The 19,531-nt window shown below is 31.6% G+C and overlaps 1 protein-coding gene across 1 annotated transcript; it reads right to left on the minus strand.

The window, feature by feature from the left end:
* Positions 1-10,850: 10,850 nt before the first annotated feature.
* Positions 10,851-11,843, minus strand: LOC7485436 (polyubiquitin 11). Its single transcript, XM_002317177.3, has one exon. The coding sequence runs from the start codon at positions 11,660-11,662 to the stop codon at positions 10,973-10,975; it is 690 nt and encodes a 229-aa protein (XP_002317213.1). The 5' UTR covers positions 11,663-11,843; the 3' UTR covers positions 10,851-10,972.
* Positions 11,844-19,531: the final 7,688 nt, after the last annotated feature.

Consider the following 19,531-nt stretch of genomic DNA (forward strand, 5'->3'; position numbering starts at 1 on the left):
TCTTAAAAAAAAAAAAAAAAAACAACAACAACACAAAACAAAGAATGGATGGTGCTCAAGATGCGATGACTGGTAGTTGTGCACTACAAGACATTAGCAGCATAACCACTTTGATAGCCAGTAGGAGCTGCTGGGACTTGTATGCCTTGTTCTTTGGTAATTATTTGAGGCATGTAATTAACAGTGAGGGACTTAAATGTAGAAGGGCAAAAAATAAGATAAATAAGGATGAACCCTTCTGTTGCATTGATAGTCTCACACTAATTAATGTGCGAATTTTTTATTTTTCCACACCTCATGTTGTAGAATAATTTTTTCCCCAAGTCTCTAACATCTTCAAAATTGACATAGTTTTTAGATAAGATTGCTCCTTGTGTTGGTTTGAATTCAGAGGAAAAGGTACAAATATATCAAGATATTGCGTGTACACAAAGAAAAGAGGTTTTTATTAATCATGATTGTATTTTGTTAGGATAATAAGACAGAAAGATAAACACACAAAAAAAAAAAAAAACATAAATATGTTCATGAAAGATTTGGATATAAATTTTCTGTTTACAAATTACAATCCAATTGGAAAAAGGGTCTATCTTTAAAGCTCAAAACATCTAAAAAATCACATGGTTCAAAATATTAAATTAATATATATGTTTTAAGTCCATATGAAGTTATGCTTTTGCAATCATGTACAACCTCAACAAACATTACAGTATAAACAGAAAGAAATAAAGGTTTTACTGTTATCTTTTCACATGTCACTTTGTATTTTAATAGTTAATTTTTTAAAAAAAATTCAATTTGATCCTTGAACTTCTATTTTTACAATGAAGCTTTTTTTAGCCCAAATTAATATCCAATTGCATTTTTTTTTTTAGGGAAAGTTGAATTGAAAGACAGAGAATTTAAGTGAAAAGTGCGAGTAAAATAGGTAGCGACTTTGCAATTTGTTTGAAAAGTTCATTTTAGTCCTTCATATTTTTTAAATATTAAGTAATTGGTCACTCTAATTTTTAAAAATTTAATTTTGATACCAAACTTTATTTTTTTTCTTTTTTCAGTTTTTTTTTTTATGGAGAGAGAAGGGTTTGCCATATTTCACATAGAGAAATAATGTTTTTGTTGGAGATAATTTCAGCCACTAAAACGATTGATTTTTTTTGTCAAATAGTTCTATATGATGAAGTGAATTAAGATTAAGTGTTTTTTTTTTTACCTTGAAAGCACATAAAGAAATAGATCTAAGCTCGAGAAGTTTTTTTGTTTCGAGTTGATTATAGGTTTTAGGGTGTTGTTTTACTCTTTTTTTTTTTTTTGAGGTCATAGATTGGTTTTACAAGGTTTCAAGAGTGTTTCCTAGGTGTTTTTTATTAAAAAAAAAGATTGAAAATATGTTTTTCGGTGAAAAAACAAGAATCTTGTTTTAACGGCCACTATTGTTTCATCTAGGAAATTATATTAAAAAAATATAGGTCATGCGTGGGTGCCTGGACTTGTAGGCCCATGCACGGGCTATTTTTTGATGGGCTAGGTGCTTGGCCTGGTTTACTAGGCCCATAATGTATGGCCTCATTTTTATATGCACAACATAGACATAGTATTTTTTTTATGATATTTTAATATATGCAACATGACATAATATTTTTTTTTCATTTTAATTTTTTCAATAAATTTTATGCATGTGTCGATTTATATTGCAAATTGATTTTAATAAATAAATTTATTAAATACAATTAGGTAAATGACTTGTTGTTTTGCTTTTAGATAAAGTTTTTTTTTTATCGTGATCATTCTTTTATATATATATATATATATATATATATATATATATATTTGCTTTCATTGTCTTTTCTTTTTAGCTATATAATTCAAATAAAATCAATTTATTTAATTATATAAAACTATAATCCAAGTTATTGGTAAAAAAACACACTTGCATCATCTAAATATTTTACTAAAAAAAAAATATCAGCCCACAACCTATCACATGCATCAATCTTGTACAAGCCCTGTAAAGATAAGGACATGTTCTTACGTTAATATCCTTGCAAATACTTCTGTCGTTTCCCGTATCATTTGAAGGAAATGGATAGATCCTGGGTCGCCATAAAGAAACCAGCTGTAGACATGTGAGCATCATTTCGAGACTTGTTCATGGCAGCTAGTGGAAGGTCACGCCATGGATACTTTACTTATGCTTCAAATCATTAGTGTCATGCTGAAACTTCTAGGCTTCAGGATTGGGAAGATAAAAGAACAGCCAGTTTTTTACTTTCTTTTGATTACTGAAATCACCAGCTAATAAGTTTCTGTGTTACTGTGTTTAAAAAAAAAATTAATATAAAAATATTTCTTAAATTTTTTTAATATTAATATTATCGCATCAAAATTATAACAAAAAATATTAAAAAAATCAATTTAATATCTTTTTTTTAAAATTAAACTAGTTTCAAATATAAAAACAAACAGTACAAGACATGAGAATAAGTTTTCAGTTTCAGCCTTGTTTTTATTTCCTTAAGAAGGAAAATCTAACTTTACTGCACATTGATACGAGATATGGTCCCATGAAGCTAATAGCAAAACCGCTGTCATGTCAACATCGCTAAGACTATAGATTTACCCTTAACTAATTATTTTTATTATTTATTCAAATTTAATAGTCCAATCAGGATTAAAAATTTTCAGAAATCAACTTTCTGAGCATATTATTATTATTATTATTATTATTATTATTATGGAAATAATTAATATATTAAAGGGGCTGATGGAAGGTACGCAAAAGTAAGATAAAAAAAACATTGAAGAGAAAAAAAAAATCATAAAAACAGAAAACAGACAAAAAGAAAACAATAAATACAAATAAAAAAAAAGGACATCAGGTTTGAAGAAGCTGATCCAACATGCTTAAAATCTTGATTTGATGTTGATAGATCAAACTATAATACTTTCAGATCATATAATTAAACCAATACCAGTAATCATGAAAAACTTATACGTAATTAAACTTAGTCAATTTAAAAGATAATATAGAATCAAGACTGTTTTTGAAAATCACAGTTCCATCATTATTGAAGATAACCTTTATTATTATTAATATAATATAATGTTTATTGTTAAATCACAAATCTAAGTATAAATCTAAACATCATATTACTCTTACCTGACAACAGTGGATAAATAATTGAATAAAGAGGCAATCGAAGCATGCTTGATCACTTTCTACATGACTTTATTGAAATCACCGAAAGCAACTAAACTTTAGCCTGGAATTCTGCTAAAATCTTATAAATTCTTTCTCGTATCCCGCACCAATCAATGAAACAAAAATGTAGCCACAAATTGCGAATGGTTTTTCATCTTAAGTATTGGGAGAGAAGATGAACGAGGCAGTAGGCACATATAATGATATTTTTTAGGAAAATAATTGTTTTTCTTAGTTAATTTTACTTTATTTATTTATTATATTTTTCTAGTTTTTTTTTATTAGAAGGAAATATCTTTTTTAGTTTATATTTTTTATTCAGTATTTTAGAAATTTAGTTTTATATATATATAAAAGGTTATAATAAAAATTTTGGAAAGTGAAGATATCAATAAATAAAATTAAATATTTTAAGAATCTCTTTATATTTATAGTGTTTTTTTATTTTTTAGTATTTTAACATGTAACAAACACTTTTATCATTTACTCTCGCATCAATTGATATTAGAATTCAATTATACTTGATGGTTATTTTGCTTTGTTGTGTATTACAGAACAATAATAACTGATGTGTTATGAATCTATAATGGGATGACACACATAAATATATTAGGGATCCATAATAGAGTAATTCACACTTAAAAAGATGTTTTTAATAAATGATAATTTTTAATTGAAAACTAAACTTAATGTTCAGTTTTTTAGAAAAATAGATATTTTTTTTTAGTTTATTTTTCATAAGCTTTTCTAGTTTTTTTTTATTATTATTATTTTAGGATTTCTAGTTTTTTTTATGTTATAATAGTTAAAAATATAAATAAATAAAATTAAGTAATATTTTAAGATTTATTCCATTGTTAGTTTTTGAAGATTTTAACATATAATAAACCCTTTTTATCCTTCACTCCTACTTTTAAAATTGACTATTTTCTTCTCTCGATAATTATTAACCTAGCTTCTCATCACAACCTTGAAAGTTTGTTGTAGGCCATCAACGACGAAGAAATCAATCTTGCTAGTTAGTTGCTCGACGCATCATTTTCAGCATGGACCAGGCGCCCCGTCTCCATTTTTATACTTAGAAAACAAGCTGCGAACTGAAATCACATCTCAATTTGTAAAGATGATACGTTCATAGCACTAAATCATCAATAAGTTCAAGCATAATTTGATAGAATTTACAGGCTTATGAGCCAAACTTAATCTAGTTATTCAGATCATTAACTCAACCTAAGTTACAGCCTTCTATGATATACCTAGAACAGTAGAACCAAACACAAAATTGCACTGATATACATAGCCATCGCATGGAAATAAGGGAAAAACAGTTCCCTTTCACGAAGGCTAATGTCTTAAGGATGGAATCTAATAAAGAAAAAAAAAGTGTTAAGATTAGCAACAAATTTGAACTAGAACTTATGAGGTAAACAGCAGTATGTAATGCATGAGGGATGGTAATGTCAAAGAGTCCATACAATCTTTTATTAAAACTTTAATGTATCAGCAATGGCAGAATCACATGCATGGAGATCTCTATATTATCTTTATTATTTTCATCAAATTTCATTAAATATATATAAAAAAAGAGTAAATGAATATTTTTTAAAAATAATTTTAATATTTTATATCTTCACTTTGAAATTGTAAATAAATGGGAAACTATGAATTAGAAAGGTTGCCCTCTAGTTTACTTTTGTAGTATTAATTTTCAGAGATTAAATTAAATTTCATTTGAAATTCAATTCTTTACACTTAGAAAGTTTTTAAACATGAGATTTTATTAAAATATCTAAGTTGAATTCAATTCAATAAATTCTAAATATATTGTTAAAAACCATGAATCTGATTATCTGTTTTTCTTGTCTTCGATATTAAAAAATGGAACAAGAAAAAGGAAGATTGTGATATAACAGACAATAACAACAAAGGAGCTCCTGGGCCATGGTGCAGCAGGACTCTTGGTCTTATTATAGCTATGTTCATTCTTCAAACCCTGAATGGTTGTTGGGCTTTTCCCACCATTTCACGGTGGATGCAAGCACGCTCATATTCCGCGCGGCTGTCGCGGTTGCTGAAAAGCCATGAATATGAGGATCTGTCTTTCTTCCCTTTGCATGTAAAAAATGAAACAAGAAAAGGGAAGATTGTGATATAACAGACAATAGCAACAAAGGATTTCCTGGACCACGACACAATTCCAGAAGAACTCTTGGTCTTATTATAGCCATGTTTTTATCTTAAGACCCTTGATATTTGTCAGGCTTTTCCTACCATTAACACTGGATGCAAGCACGCTCACATTCCATGCTCTCCGCCCCTGTATTCAGCTTGAGATAATAAGTCATTTTGGATAACTAGCTCTGTTATAACTAGGTAAGAATTTATTTCACATAGATTATATGGATGATATAATAAATACATATATAAATTAGTGTGATAAGTTTAGGTTCAAAAGAAGGTTGTGCCAAACTAGAATAATTACTCAAAAAAACTATAACTTTTAATTCGGCTGTTGGATCACGCTTAGATTTTTATAAGAGTTTTTGAAGATCGTTTTCTTATAGATCTTATGGAATTGTTACTGGTCGAATTTTTAGATTTTGAAAATCTTGCCTTAAGTCATGATTTTTTCAGTTTTTGTGATTTTTTTTGTTATTTTTAGATTTCATACTTCTTTCCTTTATCATTTAGATTTTTATTTTGTTTTCTAGTTGAGATAGTATTTTTAGCCTATTTAAAACTTTGTAAACCTCTTAGAAGATTATTATTTCTAGAGAAAATAAAATTTACTAATTTGAATTTACATCTTGAGTCTCTTTAATTCGCTTATTAAAATTTACTTGTTTTTTCTTTGTTTGTTGCTGTATATAACTTCCGCCTGCAATATCGATATGCTTCAGCTAATGGATATGAGGGATGAAGCACGCTCATATTCCCTGCTCCTCGCACCTGAATCCTTAGCATTTACTTCAGCTGATTCCTTAGAGGATATACCGCATGCTCGTTTTATCCTTGACTTTGATAAATGGGTTTCCTGATTAAGGTCAAATTATCTATGCTGTCATGGAAAAAGTGACTGTTATTGTTCTTTTAGCTGATAATTTTTTTCCCTTTCTGGCTGAGATCAAAACAATAGCAGTAGTAATGCATGGATTGAATTTAAGAGGATGGCATACATGTGCTCCATGATAAGGGCCTGCCATTGGTTTTCATGCACCAGGAAAAATGAATGATAGGGAGAGGAGGACATACCAAAAGGATAGCGAGTCAGAAATGTGAAGTTCAGACATTAGCTTGGTTGTCAGCAGCTGCAGGGTAGTAGCAAATATGCCATATTCTTTTAAATAAAAGGAGACACTCCCTGCTGCAATAAAGTAAAAGAAACTAGTCCATGTAGCTCTTCCCAGTGACATGAATTCACCAATATTTTTACCGAAGTGATAAATAAATGCAAACAGTAAGATGTAGACAATGGCCACTCCCCTATATCCAAAATGAGAGTTCGCTTGATGACCATGTCAATGTGCATTCCGAATGATAACTAGAAGGAACATACTTCAGCATTTGACAGAATGGCATAACCATCTCCAACCTTGCTAGATCCGAGATGAATGTGCTGTGACCATCGACCTATTCTATTGCTTAGTGTTACTTTACTCATGCTTTCAAAGAGGAACTCATGGCTAAGGTCACACATAATCCAGATAAAGTTTGGATTTCAATAGAAATAGCACACATCCATTTCTGTCAGCAGAAAACAATGCTTTGCAATTTCTGCAAATTTTGAGCCCCATGCCTGGAACAACGAATCTTCTAGTGGGAAAAAAGATCTTTTCTTGTCCAGTTTTATATAGAAATTGGTAAATAATTAAACCTCCTGATTAATGGATTTCTTTCAAAGCCTACACTGGCTTACAATCTACAAGTCTTTTTTTGTCCCTTTGCCAAGTATTTAACAATTCATTTGCACGAATGCATACCTAATGTAAAGATGATACGTTCATAGCACTAAGACTTTCAATAAGTTCAAGCATAATTTGATAGAATTTACAGGCTTATGAGCCAAACTTAATCTAGTTATTCAGATCATTAACTCAACCTAAGTTACAGCCTTCTATGATATACCTAGAACAGTAGAACCAAACACAAAATTGCACTGATATACATAGCCATCGCATGGAAATAAGGGAAAAACAGTTCCCTTTCACGAAGGCTAATGTCTTAAGGATGGAATCTAATAAAGAAAAAAAAAGTGTTAAGATTAGCAACAAATTTGAACTAGAACTTATGAGGTAAACAGCAGTATGTAATGCATGAGGGATGGTAATGTCAAAGAGTCCATACAATCTTTTATTAAAACTTTAATGTATCAGCAATGGCAGAATCACATGTATGGAGATCTCTATATTATCTTTATTATTTTCATCAAATTTCATTAAATATATATAAAAAAAGAGTAAATGAATATTTTTTAAAAATAATTTTAATATTTTATATCTTCACTTTGAAATTGTAAATAAATGGGAAACTATGAATTAGAAAGGTTGCCCTCTAGTTTACTTTTGTAGTATTAATTTTCAGAGATTAAATTAAATTTCATTTGAAATTCAATTCTTTACACTTAGAAAGTTTTTAAACATGAGATTTTATTAAAATATCTAAGTTGAATTCAATTCAATAAATTCTAAATATATTGTTAAAAACCATGAATCTGATTATCTGTTTTTCTTGTCTTCGATATTAAAAAATGGAACAAGAAAAAGGAAGATTGTTATATAACAGACAATAACAACAAAGGAGCTCCTGGGCCATGGTGCAGCAGGACTCTTGGTCTTATTATAGCTATGTTCATTCTTCAAACCCTGAATGGTTGTTGGGCTTTTCCCACCATTTCACGGTGGATGCAAGCACGCTCATATTCCGCGCGGCTGTCGCGGTTGCTTAAAAGCCATGAATACGAGGATCTGTCTTTCTTCCCTTTGCATGTAAAAAATGGAACAAGAAAAGGGAAGATTGTGATATAACAGACAATAGCAACAAAGGATTTCCTGGACCACGACACAATTCCAGAAGAACTCTTGGTCTTATTATAGCCAAGTTTTTATCTTAAGACCCTTGATATTTGTCAGGCTTTTCCTACCATTAACACTGGATGCAAGCACGCTCGCATTCCATGCTCTCCGCCCCTGTATTCAGCTTGAGATATTAAGTAATTTTGGATAGTTAGGTGTATTTCTGTTATAACTAATAACTAGATAATGATTTATTTCAAGTGGATTATATGGATGATTTAATAAATACATTTATAAACTACTGTGATAGGTCTAGATTCAAGAGGAGATTGTGTCAAACTAGAATAATGACTCAAAAAGACTATAATTTTTTATTCGACTGTTGGATCACGCTTAAATTTTTAAAGGAGTTTTCGAAGATCATTTTCCTATAGATTTTATGGAATCGCTATTGGTCGGATTTTTAGATATTTGAAAATCTGTTTAGAATCGTGATTTTAGTAGTTTTTGTGATTTTCCTTGTTATTTTTGGATTTCATGCTTCTATGCTTCAGCTAATGGATACGAGGGATGAAGCACGCTCATATTCCCTGCTCCCCGCACCTGAATCCTTAGCATTTACTTCAGCTGATTCCTTAGAGGATATACCGCATGCTCGTTTTATCCTTGACTTTGATAAATGGGTTTCCTGATTAAGGTCAAATTATCTATGCTGTCATGGCAAAAGTGACTGTTATTGTTCTTTTAGCTGATAATTTTTTTCCCTTTCTGGCTGAGATCAAAACAATGGCAGTAGTAATGCATGGATTGAATTTAAGAGGATGGCATACATGTGCTCCATGATAAGGGCCTGCCATTGGTTTTCATGCACCAGGAAAAATGAATGATAGGCCGGGAGAGGAGGACATACCAAAAGGATAGCGAGTCAGAAATGTGAAGTTCAGACATTATCTTGGCTGTCAGCAGCTGCAGGGTAGTAGCAAATATGCCATATTCTTTTAAATATAAGGAGACACTCCCTGCTGCAATAAAGTAAAACAAACTAGTCCATTTAGCTCCCCAGTGACATGAATTCACCAATATTTTTACCGAAGTGATAAATAAATGCAAACAGTAAGATGTAGACAATGGCCAGTCCCCTATATCCAGAATGAGAGTTCGCTTGATGACCATGTCAATGTGCATTCCGAATGATAACTAGAAGGAACATACTTCAGCATTTGACAGAATGGCATAACCATCTCCAACCTTGCTAGATCCGAGATGAATGTGCTGTGACCATCGACCTATTCTATTGCTTAGTGTTACTTTACTCATGCTTTCAAAGAGGAACTCATGGCTAAGGTCACACATAATCCAGATAAAGTTTGGATTTCAATAGAAATAGCACACATCCATTTCTGTCAGCAGAAAACAATGCTTTGCAATTTCTGCAAATTTTGAGCCCCATGCCTGGAACAACGAATCTTCTAGTGGGAAAAAGGATCTTTTCTTGTCCAGTATTATATAGAAATTGGTAAATGATTAAACCTCCTGATTAATGGATTTCTTTCAAAGCCTACACTGGCTTACAATCTAAAAGTCTTTTTGTGTCCCTTTGCCAAGTATTTAACAATTCATTTGCACGAATGCATACCTAATGCAAAACCGTATTCCAAGGACTGAGATTTCCAAATTCCTGGCAACAAAATACCCCATCAACTGTTTCTAACAGTCCATGCAATTTCAACCACTAGATGATAGGCCACAAAAAAACTTGAGTGATTCGATAAAGACGAAGTTCTTGTTGAAATATTATGATTCTTTCCTCCTCTGCAGGATTTTTTATTATTCTTTCCTGTTCTGCAGGTTTCCTTTTCTGCAGGATTCTTTCCTAATTATAGTATTAATGTATATTGTAGGATAGAATGATTATAGCAACAACACTATTTTTTTCCTAGTTACAGGAGTAATATTATAGGCAGATTTGTTGATCCAGTACTATATATATTTACATGTATTCTTCATTCAATAACAATAATAAACTCTTCTTGATATTTGATTTAAACTGTTCTTACATCAATCAGGTAAATAAAATACAGTATCATAAACATTATAGATGTTAAAGCATAAGATGAAAACATTATAGCCCAAATGAACCTCAGAACAAAAGTAACGATTTTAATCTAAGAAAAAAAGTACCTGATCTTGAGACAAGTGAGAAAATGGAAATATGGCTTTCCGCCACAGCTCTGTTTTTATGTTGGTGAGATTCTCTCTTTATCATCATCACACACAAACAAACTCTGACCTACTGAATCCGACCTTAGGATTCTCGCAGATCCAGCTCCCTTGATTTCCATTCTGGAGGACGCTCCCCTCTTTTTGGACTGTTTAGATGGTTTGCATTCAAGACTCGAAATTTATCAAAGATATAACTGGGACTAAATTACTATATTATAATTGCAGGATTCTATCTGGTTTTCTGGACAGTTCAAACTCCAGTTAAGGGAAAAACAGGGATTCAAAGTAGGATTTTTTGTAGATGAAAAGAATATATGTAGATCCTCTATAAGGTCCAACTAAAAGTCCAACACAATTTTGGATTTTGATAACATTAAGATAAATCATCGTAGGAGCATGAATAGAAATCAATATGAACCAGAAATTGCTGAGACTTTTATTCAATCATTAGGAAACTTAAAAACAGTATTCTTAAGGCCTTAGATGGCCAATCACACATGACATAATAGAAAACATTGAGCAGAACCAGAGACCCTTAGATGCCACCGCGAAGGCGTAAGACAAGGTGAAGAGTAGACTCTTTCTGGATATTATAATCAGCCAAAGTCCTTCCATCCTCCAACTGCTTCCCAGCAAAGATCAGCCTTTGCTGGTCCGGTGGGATCCCCTCCTTGTCCTGAATCTTCGCCTTGACGTTGTCGATGGTGTCGCTGCTCTCCACCTCCAGCGTAATAGTCTTTCCGGTTAGGGTCTTCACAAAAATCTGCATCCCTCCACGGAGCCTGAGCACAAGATGAAGGGTCGACTCCTTCTGAATATTATAATCAGCTAGAGTCCGACCATCCTCAAGTTGTTTCCCAGCGAAGATCAAACGTTGTTGGTCTGGTGGGATTCCTTCCTTGTCTTGAATTTTTGCCTTAACGTTGTCGATGGTGTCGCTGCTCTCGACCTCGAGAGTAATGGTCTTCCCGGTCAAGGTCTTGACGAATATCTGCATACCTCCTCGGAGACGGAGGACAAGATGGAGGGTGCTCTCCTTCTGAATATTGTAATCGGCCAAAGTTCGGCCATCTTCGAGCTGCTTTCCAGCGAATATTAGACGCTGTTGATCCGGTGGGATGCCTTCCTTGTCTTGAATCTTGGCCTTGACGTTGTCGATGGTGTCGCTGCTCTCCACCTCCAGAGTGATGGTCTTGCCGGTGAGGGTTTTCACGAAGATCTGCATGTTTTTTCTTTAGAAAAAAAAGAAAGAAGAATTTGTAAGGGTGCAATTGTGTGAGAAGAAGAGTCCGGGGACCGAGTTTTATAGGAGTGAAGGAAGCCCAGGTGGTTACGGCAAAGGAGAGGCGGTGATGGAAAGAGCTAATGGGGTTGGTCCACGTGTTGTTAAGCCTAACTGAGACGGCAAGGTTTGGAATATAGGATAGCCTTTCGTTTCTGCAAAGAATTTGGTGACCGATATTTGACGGAGTGAAGGTGGTTATGACGGGATTTGGTGACCGTTTTGTATTTGGATGGGTTTATCACAGGGATTCGTGACGGTGGATTGTAACAGTGGGAAGACGTTTGTTTTTGGATTTTTTAGGAAACTAATTATGGGTTCGGCTTCGGCCATTATTGGTGGGCCTAAGCATATAATTAGTTGCAAGTTGTTTTTTTTTATTCATTAATTATGAGTTGGGAAAGGAAAAGTGAAGAAGAAAAGGAAATCTTTAAAAATACCCCCCTTATCATTTACTATTCTAAATTTTACCACCACATAACTTTTAGAATCAACTAGTATATGTATCCGCACTTCGCTTAATATTAAATTTTTTTAAATGTTAAAAATATAACAAATATAAAAAATAGTTTAATATTGTCACTAAACCTAATCAAATGAGTTAATTTTTAAATATTCATTTAATTCTTTGTCAGATCTAAGAAACATGAATCTAGCAATAATGTCAAATCCAAGCATAGACCCAAGATACTTGAGTCTGACAGTAGTGTCAAACACGCGCCAAGATCTGATAGCAATGTCTGATCCAGGCGTTTTTGGTCTAGCAGCAATGTAAGACCCATGCCTAGGTCTAGCATGATCCTAGCACCTAGGCTTGACAACCATGCCAAACCCATGCACTTTCTTCTAAAAATATAAGAATACATTTATAATTGTTCTAAAAACAAATTTATTTTGTATTTTCAACTTTGTCTTTTTAACCAAATATAATTTTATCTTTTCTATATTTCTTTCTTCTATTTTGAGATATTAACACGCATCTCTAAAATTCACTAAATGTTTTTTAATAATCCCTAACAAACTTTGACAATTAGATTATGCAACAACATCTCAAATTTAAAAATACATGAACCCTTTGAAAAACTGTCCACCACCTGGATGGAAACACAAAATTAATATTTTCATCCACAATGCATACAAAAAAAAGAAAGTTTATTTTTAAAGACTTGAAATAAATCATTTAGAACTTAACATTTTTTATATATTCTTTCATTTTCAAATATAACAAATTTATAAAATAAGTTGCAAAAAATAAAAAAGAGTTTGTAGTTATGTTCTACTGCATATGAATGAAAAATCATACTTGAATGAGGTAGTGTTTATTTTTGCAGTTCAATTGTGCTTTCGAAAAATTTTAGATTTTTTTGACCTAGACGTGGGTCTGGCAGACCCAGGCATGTGGGTCTGAAAGACTCGGGCACATGTGTCTGGCATGGTTGTTAGGCCCAGACGCTTGGGTCTAGACCTAAATTACTTGGGTCCAGTAACAATTTCAGACCTAAGAGCATGAGTTTGGCAAGCATGTGAGACCCAAGGTGTTTGAGTATGACACTCATGCGAGACCTAAACACCTTGGGTCTGAAAAATATATATCTAATTTGACAAACAACAAACAAAGAGGATAATTGTGCACTTTAGTTATCGGGAGAGAGAAAAGAAAGAAAAAACACAAACAATCAATCACCGGCTACAATTCAACCATTATCTGTCTACACGCGCCACACCATGTGAAAGAGTGCACGAATGCACATCCAATTAGATGACAGATGGCCATGGTGATCGGGAAGCGTCATACACGCTTTCTTAATGGCACGGGCATCGCCTACTTGCTGGGGCGTAAAGAACACAAACCCGTTGCTTTTCGATTAAAAAATAACAAATACATTGTGAAATACTAAAATGCCCCTCATGTTCCTCTTTATTATACAAAATATCCATGTTAAAATACCAAAATTCCCCCAAAAGCAAAGCTTCTTTTTTGCCTTTTCTGAGGCTAAAAGCATTATTTGACTATACTTGTAAATTGAAAAAACCTGAATATCCTTGTGGAAGAAAGCCAAAGAAACGTTTATCTGCTCGCAAAAAGATGAGAGATTAAAAATGAAACTATTATTATAATCCACAGTAAAAGCTCTCTTGATCTATAGTGATTTTCCCATACCATTTAGCTTTTATTATAACTAGATGAATATTCTATGTTAGATACAGGTTTGATCATTTTTAAATATTAAACAATTATTTAGGTGTTGTTAAGTTTTATTTTAGCAAAGACAATTAAATTATGTGGGGATTAATCTAACGTGACATAATCAATTTAATAGATTCAAAGACAACCCAAACAACTGATAAAAATATAGTTTGACTTAAAAAATCAGGACAAATGTTTTTTACAATATTGAAAAGACTATATATTATATTGACTCGGATCATAATAACACTATAAAAAAATAAAAAAATATTAAACTAAATTCTCAATCAACCCAATGTTGAATGATGAAATTAAAAATTAAATTTAACTAAAAAATAAGTCGAGTCAACTCGGGTTAACTTACCAAACATGAATTATAAGATCAGGATTGTTGTTACCCATTTTGGGACCCCATATAAATATACAAAAAATACAAAATACAAAAGAAAAAAACTAAATAATTAAAAAAGTTAGAAAAAAATATACATTAGTGGGAAGAACATGAAGAATCTCCTGAAAATTGCAAAAAAAAAAAAAAACCTGGTTGAGGAGGATCAAAATATCCAAAATTGAAAAATTAACGGTTTAATTTTGACTGATGAAGGCTTTATTAACAAGAAAAATCCAATTGGGGAAGAAAAATTCAAAATTAAGTGTTTAATAACTTAATTGGGATTTTCAAGGTTTCGTTGAATTTATTGAGGGCTTAATTATAAAAAAATGGTTTATGAAGTCAATTTAGGCCTAAATTAGAAGAAATTAAAGTCTTGGGGTTGAATTACAATTTTAAAAGAGTTAATTTGGTCAAATTAGAGGCTTAATTGCATAAATATTGAAGTTTGATGGGTAATTAGGGACTTGATTGAAGAAATTCAAAACCAATGATCAAATTGTAAAAGGCACAGGACTCCGAGAACTTAAATCTACAAAATCAAGGCCAAATTAAAAAAAATGAAAGTTTGATGGTCAATTGAGTGTCAATTTGCATAATTCGAGAACCAAGGACCTAATTGGAAAAGGGTATAGAACTTTGGGGTTAACAATTGAGTTTGATAGGGGTGAAATTGCATAAAAAGTAAATATTAAGAGACAATTACAGGTGCAATTAAAAGAAATTGGAAGAACATTGACTAAATTAAAATTCATTAAATCCCAAGTTAAAAACCTTAATTTTAGGGTTTAGCCTAGACAACACGCCATTTGACCACTATTTATCTTTTTCTTTGGTAGTTTAAGTTGATCAAGCATGCAATTTCAATCGAATGAATGTGGCGTCTCCGACCACCTCAAAGGGTTTAATCACCACCATTCAAATGAGAAACACCATCTTTACAAAGATCAGTTACTCTCATCAAACATTTGCATCTTATTTTCTTCAATGATCTCAACAACATCTCATCCCCAATAAACCCTCACTGCATTTTCAGATTTTAGGCTGATCGAGTTGGTACATTCAAACATATAGATGTGAAGCTGTAGACCTCTGAATCACGTGAGGTTGGATCCAAACAAAAGATGTGCACTCCTTCTACAATTTTCAGGTGGTATTCAATGGTGATGATGTCAGAATTACCCTGACAAAGTCTTGAAAGTGGGTAACTCGGTCATCGGTGAGTGTGATACCTATTTTGCAAATCCACCAATTTTTTTTTGCGTGTTCACACTTCAAAGCTACTCAGAGGGTTTTTATCAAGGGTTTATAGCCTTTCTATCAAGATCATAAGGGGAAAAAAACTCACTTTGGCCTCAAAGTTTTGCCAAAAAACCATCTTTGAATTTGTTACAAAACTATCATTGCAAAACCAGCCAATGACAAAGTTTTTAACTGTTATGATTTGTCCAAAATCATTCTATTTTTATTTATGAATGATGATCAATCTTTGATTGGATCCATCAAAATCCTAACTTGAAAACATATAAATACCCTTGGAAAATCAAGGCAGAAGGGTTAGAAGAAGGAGAGAGATAACATCGGAAAAGATTGATAAATGAACTTTAAGTGTGAAAATTTAAGAGCCTAGTACAATGATTTTTTCAACTTTGAGAGAAAACGACAAGCTTGGAAAAGGAAGAACCAAAGGACATCAACCATTGTTTGAGCTTGAAATGTATAAGACATTCATTTAGCCTAGTAAATGATTTCCTTAAGGCACATTTCTAGTCTATTCTTTCATGTTTTATGGTGTTTTTAAACATTGGTTGCATTATATTACCTTTTGCTTTGTTTTTTTTTTATTAATACATGTTATAGCTCAATTTTAGCCTGCTGATTTTTAATTTAATTTTATAGAGGTTAAAATGTAAAATTAAAAGATCATAAATTTATTTTGATGAAAAGTATAATCAACTTGTGTAAAAACTATAAACTACAATTTAAGTTTATTTTGGGAGGTAAAAGGCTGGTTTGGGTATACTAGGAGAAAAAGAAATGATGACTGACGTAATGGTTGAGAGAGGGAGTTGATGGTCAGGGGAGAAGGAAAGTTTGTGTTAGGGAAGAAGTAAATGGTGGCATCTGGCCAGTGGCTAGTGGGGGTGAAGGGGTGGTTCACTTTTGGCAATAGAGAGGGGGTTGTTAGGTGGCAACTAGGTTTAGAAAAATGTATATGTGGTTTTCTTTTTTGTATCTTCTTTTGTTTAATTTTTTTGTAATGACTCCCTCCTCCATTTTGTGTGTCTCAACATCTATTTATACGTAGAAAATTTTATCTTTTTTCTCAATTGCTTAATTCAACATTTGTATTTTGAATTTATTTTAAAAGAGCAATATCAACATCGACTCAATGAAAAAAATCAATGATTTTAAAAATAACATGTTAAAAACCGAACACGTTAGAAAGACATTTGAAATTTAAATATTTTTGAGACAACGCTGAAAATATTGAAAACAACACAAATACATCAACAACATATTTTTTAGGGGTTTTTGCTGTTTTTTGCTTATTTGTTGATTTCATCTTGAAAATACTTTAAAAATGGGATGAAAAATTAGAGGCAACCAAAAATATTCCTCAAAAAGATATTATGAATCGCACAGCATAGCACGGCACATAACTAGTTTATATCCAATAGCTCATATATTCTAAATTCTACCGTATCAACATATTTGAGTGGTTTGTTGCTTTTACGGCTATTCATTCATGCATATATGAGTTCCTTTTCAACATAAATATTTGAGGTTTGATATCCACAATATGTGCTGTATTTATTTTCGGGTAATGATTTTTATTTTTAGACCCAAGACATAATATTTAAAATAGGCCCAACAAAGCCTTTTATTTATTACCAAAACATTTGAGCCTTAAGTTATGGGCACTAGCCCACCCTTCTATTTCTATTGCATTCAATAACCTTTATTCCATACATGTAGCTGGTGCAGTATATTCCTCCTCCTAAATATAAATCATATAGCTAGGGGGGACAAAAAATCAAATTAGTTAAAAAAAAGAAGAAGATAAAATTAATTGAAAAACTAATTCCAGATATCAAATCAAAAAAATGATTAGAAAAGTTTTTTTTCAAAGAGAGTTTCGATTTTAGATTTGAGAAACTGAAAAAAATAAAATTATACCTAGCCATACAAGACCAATTTTGTTTTAATAGAAAATAAAAAAAAGTAAAAATAAAATCAGGTTTATTACATTAAAACCTATAAAAAAACCAAGTTAAAAGACCGATTGACTAATTTGGTTTTTTAAATAAAAAGCCAAATTGAATCAAATCATTTAATTCAAGATTTAAAAAAAAAAACATTTGCTTCGGTTGGATTTTTTGGAATAAACCGAACTAAACAAATTGATTCTCACCTCTACATATAGCTATTTATTTCTCACAAATTCACCACATCATACATAAGTGTGACTCCAAGGTTTTATGTTATAATCCCATATATATGTTATCATCAAGGTTATCGTTATTGCTCATTTTTTTTTTTTATATATATATATCATCAAGGTTATCGTTATTGCTCATTTTGAATTTGATGGTCCTAATGTCAACGCCATGCTCAGAATTAAGCATCTGCTTCAAGTTCCCATCATGAACAAATAACTCATACTCTTCGGATTTTCTAACAATTCCATAACTTTGCAATGTCTTGTAGGATTCGTAGCTAGGTAGCCAAACAACTCCTGAACTTGCATTTTGTGGCTCAAACAGTTGCATCATCTTCGACTGTACAATGGTGTTCTTGCCTTCAAAATTACTGTTGACCTTCACTGTCTGTCTAACACTAATCACACATTTGAATGATCAAATTAAGTCTTAAAGATTACAGTATAAGTTATAGATAGTTGCAGATATTGAAGATACTAAAAATTAATAAAGCAAATACTGCAGCATCAAGAAACAATATACAAAAACATGTAGTTATTATATATCCTATATGTTATGTTTATTTCCTATTTTAGATAATTATGTAATTATTATTTATTTCCTTCATAACTATACTTCTCTGTATTTCTAGATTAAGTCAGCATAAAAGTTATTGTTAAGTAACCAAGATATGTAAATTGAAGACTACAGATGCATGCAATAAGAAGAAAATAGAAGTATAACCTGATTCTTTTAGCTGCTTAAAATTTTGAGATACATATGCCTTTTAATTTTGAGTCACTATTTGCAAAGAGTCAGAGGCAGTTTTACTTCTGAGATACAAATTAAGCTTTCACTAACCTCATGCTTATGTTCTTTAGTTTTTGCGTACAAAAGAAGATTCAAACAGAAGTTGTTTTAGTAAAATAATATTTTTTTAGTATTTTATTAAAAACGAAGTGGGTTGATCTGACTATGAAGAGTGTGTTTGGTATTGCGGTAGCTGTTGTGGTTGTGGTTTAAAAAAAGTTGTTTATAAAAAGTACTTTTAGTTGAGGTTGGTTTGAAAAAATAGGTGTTTGGTTAAAACTGTGTTTGAAATTGAGGTTTAAGAAAAAGTAGTTTAATGTGTTTGATTAAGAATGTTTTTGAAATTGAGGTTATAAAATAATTTTTTAAAAAATATATTAATATTGATGGTTTTAAATTTAAATATTGTAAAATTAATTACTCTTATTACATCATGAAAAAAATAATACTTTATATAAAATATTTTTTATGATTCCATTAAACTATTTATAATTCCATTACCTCCAAAATTCATCCGATAAGAACTACAGTTTTCATAACTTTTTGAGCGTGTAATAAAATTAGATAAAATATTATCAGATATAAAATTGATATTACTGTGCGCGTAAATTTAATTCACTTTATACTAGTTTTTCAAGAAAAAAATATTGTTCACATCGCGAATGAATTTAATTCTCTAAACTAGTTTTTTTTTTAAAAAAAAATTAATACAATTAACACACTTAAAAAAAAAAAAAAACTGAGAACAGTGCAAGTGAATTGCACTGTTCACGTGAATAGTGCAATTCACTCGTGAACAGCAGTGAATTGCACTGTCCGCAGGTTTCTACAGTGCATGCAAAGCAGGTTTTCGTTGCTTTTTCTTTCCAGCGTTTTAAACGCAAAAAACATGTGGATCCATGCATAGTAAAATAAGTTTTATTATTATCAAACGGTTGCGGACTGCGTTTTAAATAAAACACAGCCGCAGCCGCGTAGACAAACAACCTCGAAATTAGCTT

This window comes from Populus trichocarpa, chromosome 11 (genome assembly GCF_000002775.5).
Source record: "Populus trichocarpa isolate Nisqually-1 chromosome 11, P.trichocarpa_v4.1, whole genome shotgun sequence".
Classification (NCBI taxonomy): Eukaryota; Viridiplantae; Streptophyta; class Magnoliopsida; order Malpighiales; family Salicaceae; genus Populus; species Populus trichocarpa.

Excerpts from the sequence above, each read along its gene's own strand:
- LOC7485436 (XM_002317177.3), bottom strand. The coding sequence starts at position 11,662 with ATGCAGATCTTCGTGAAAACCCTCACCGGCAAGACCATCACTCTGGAG.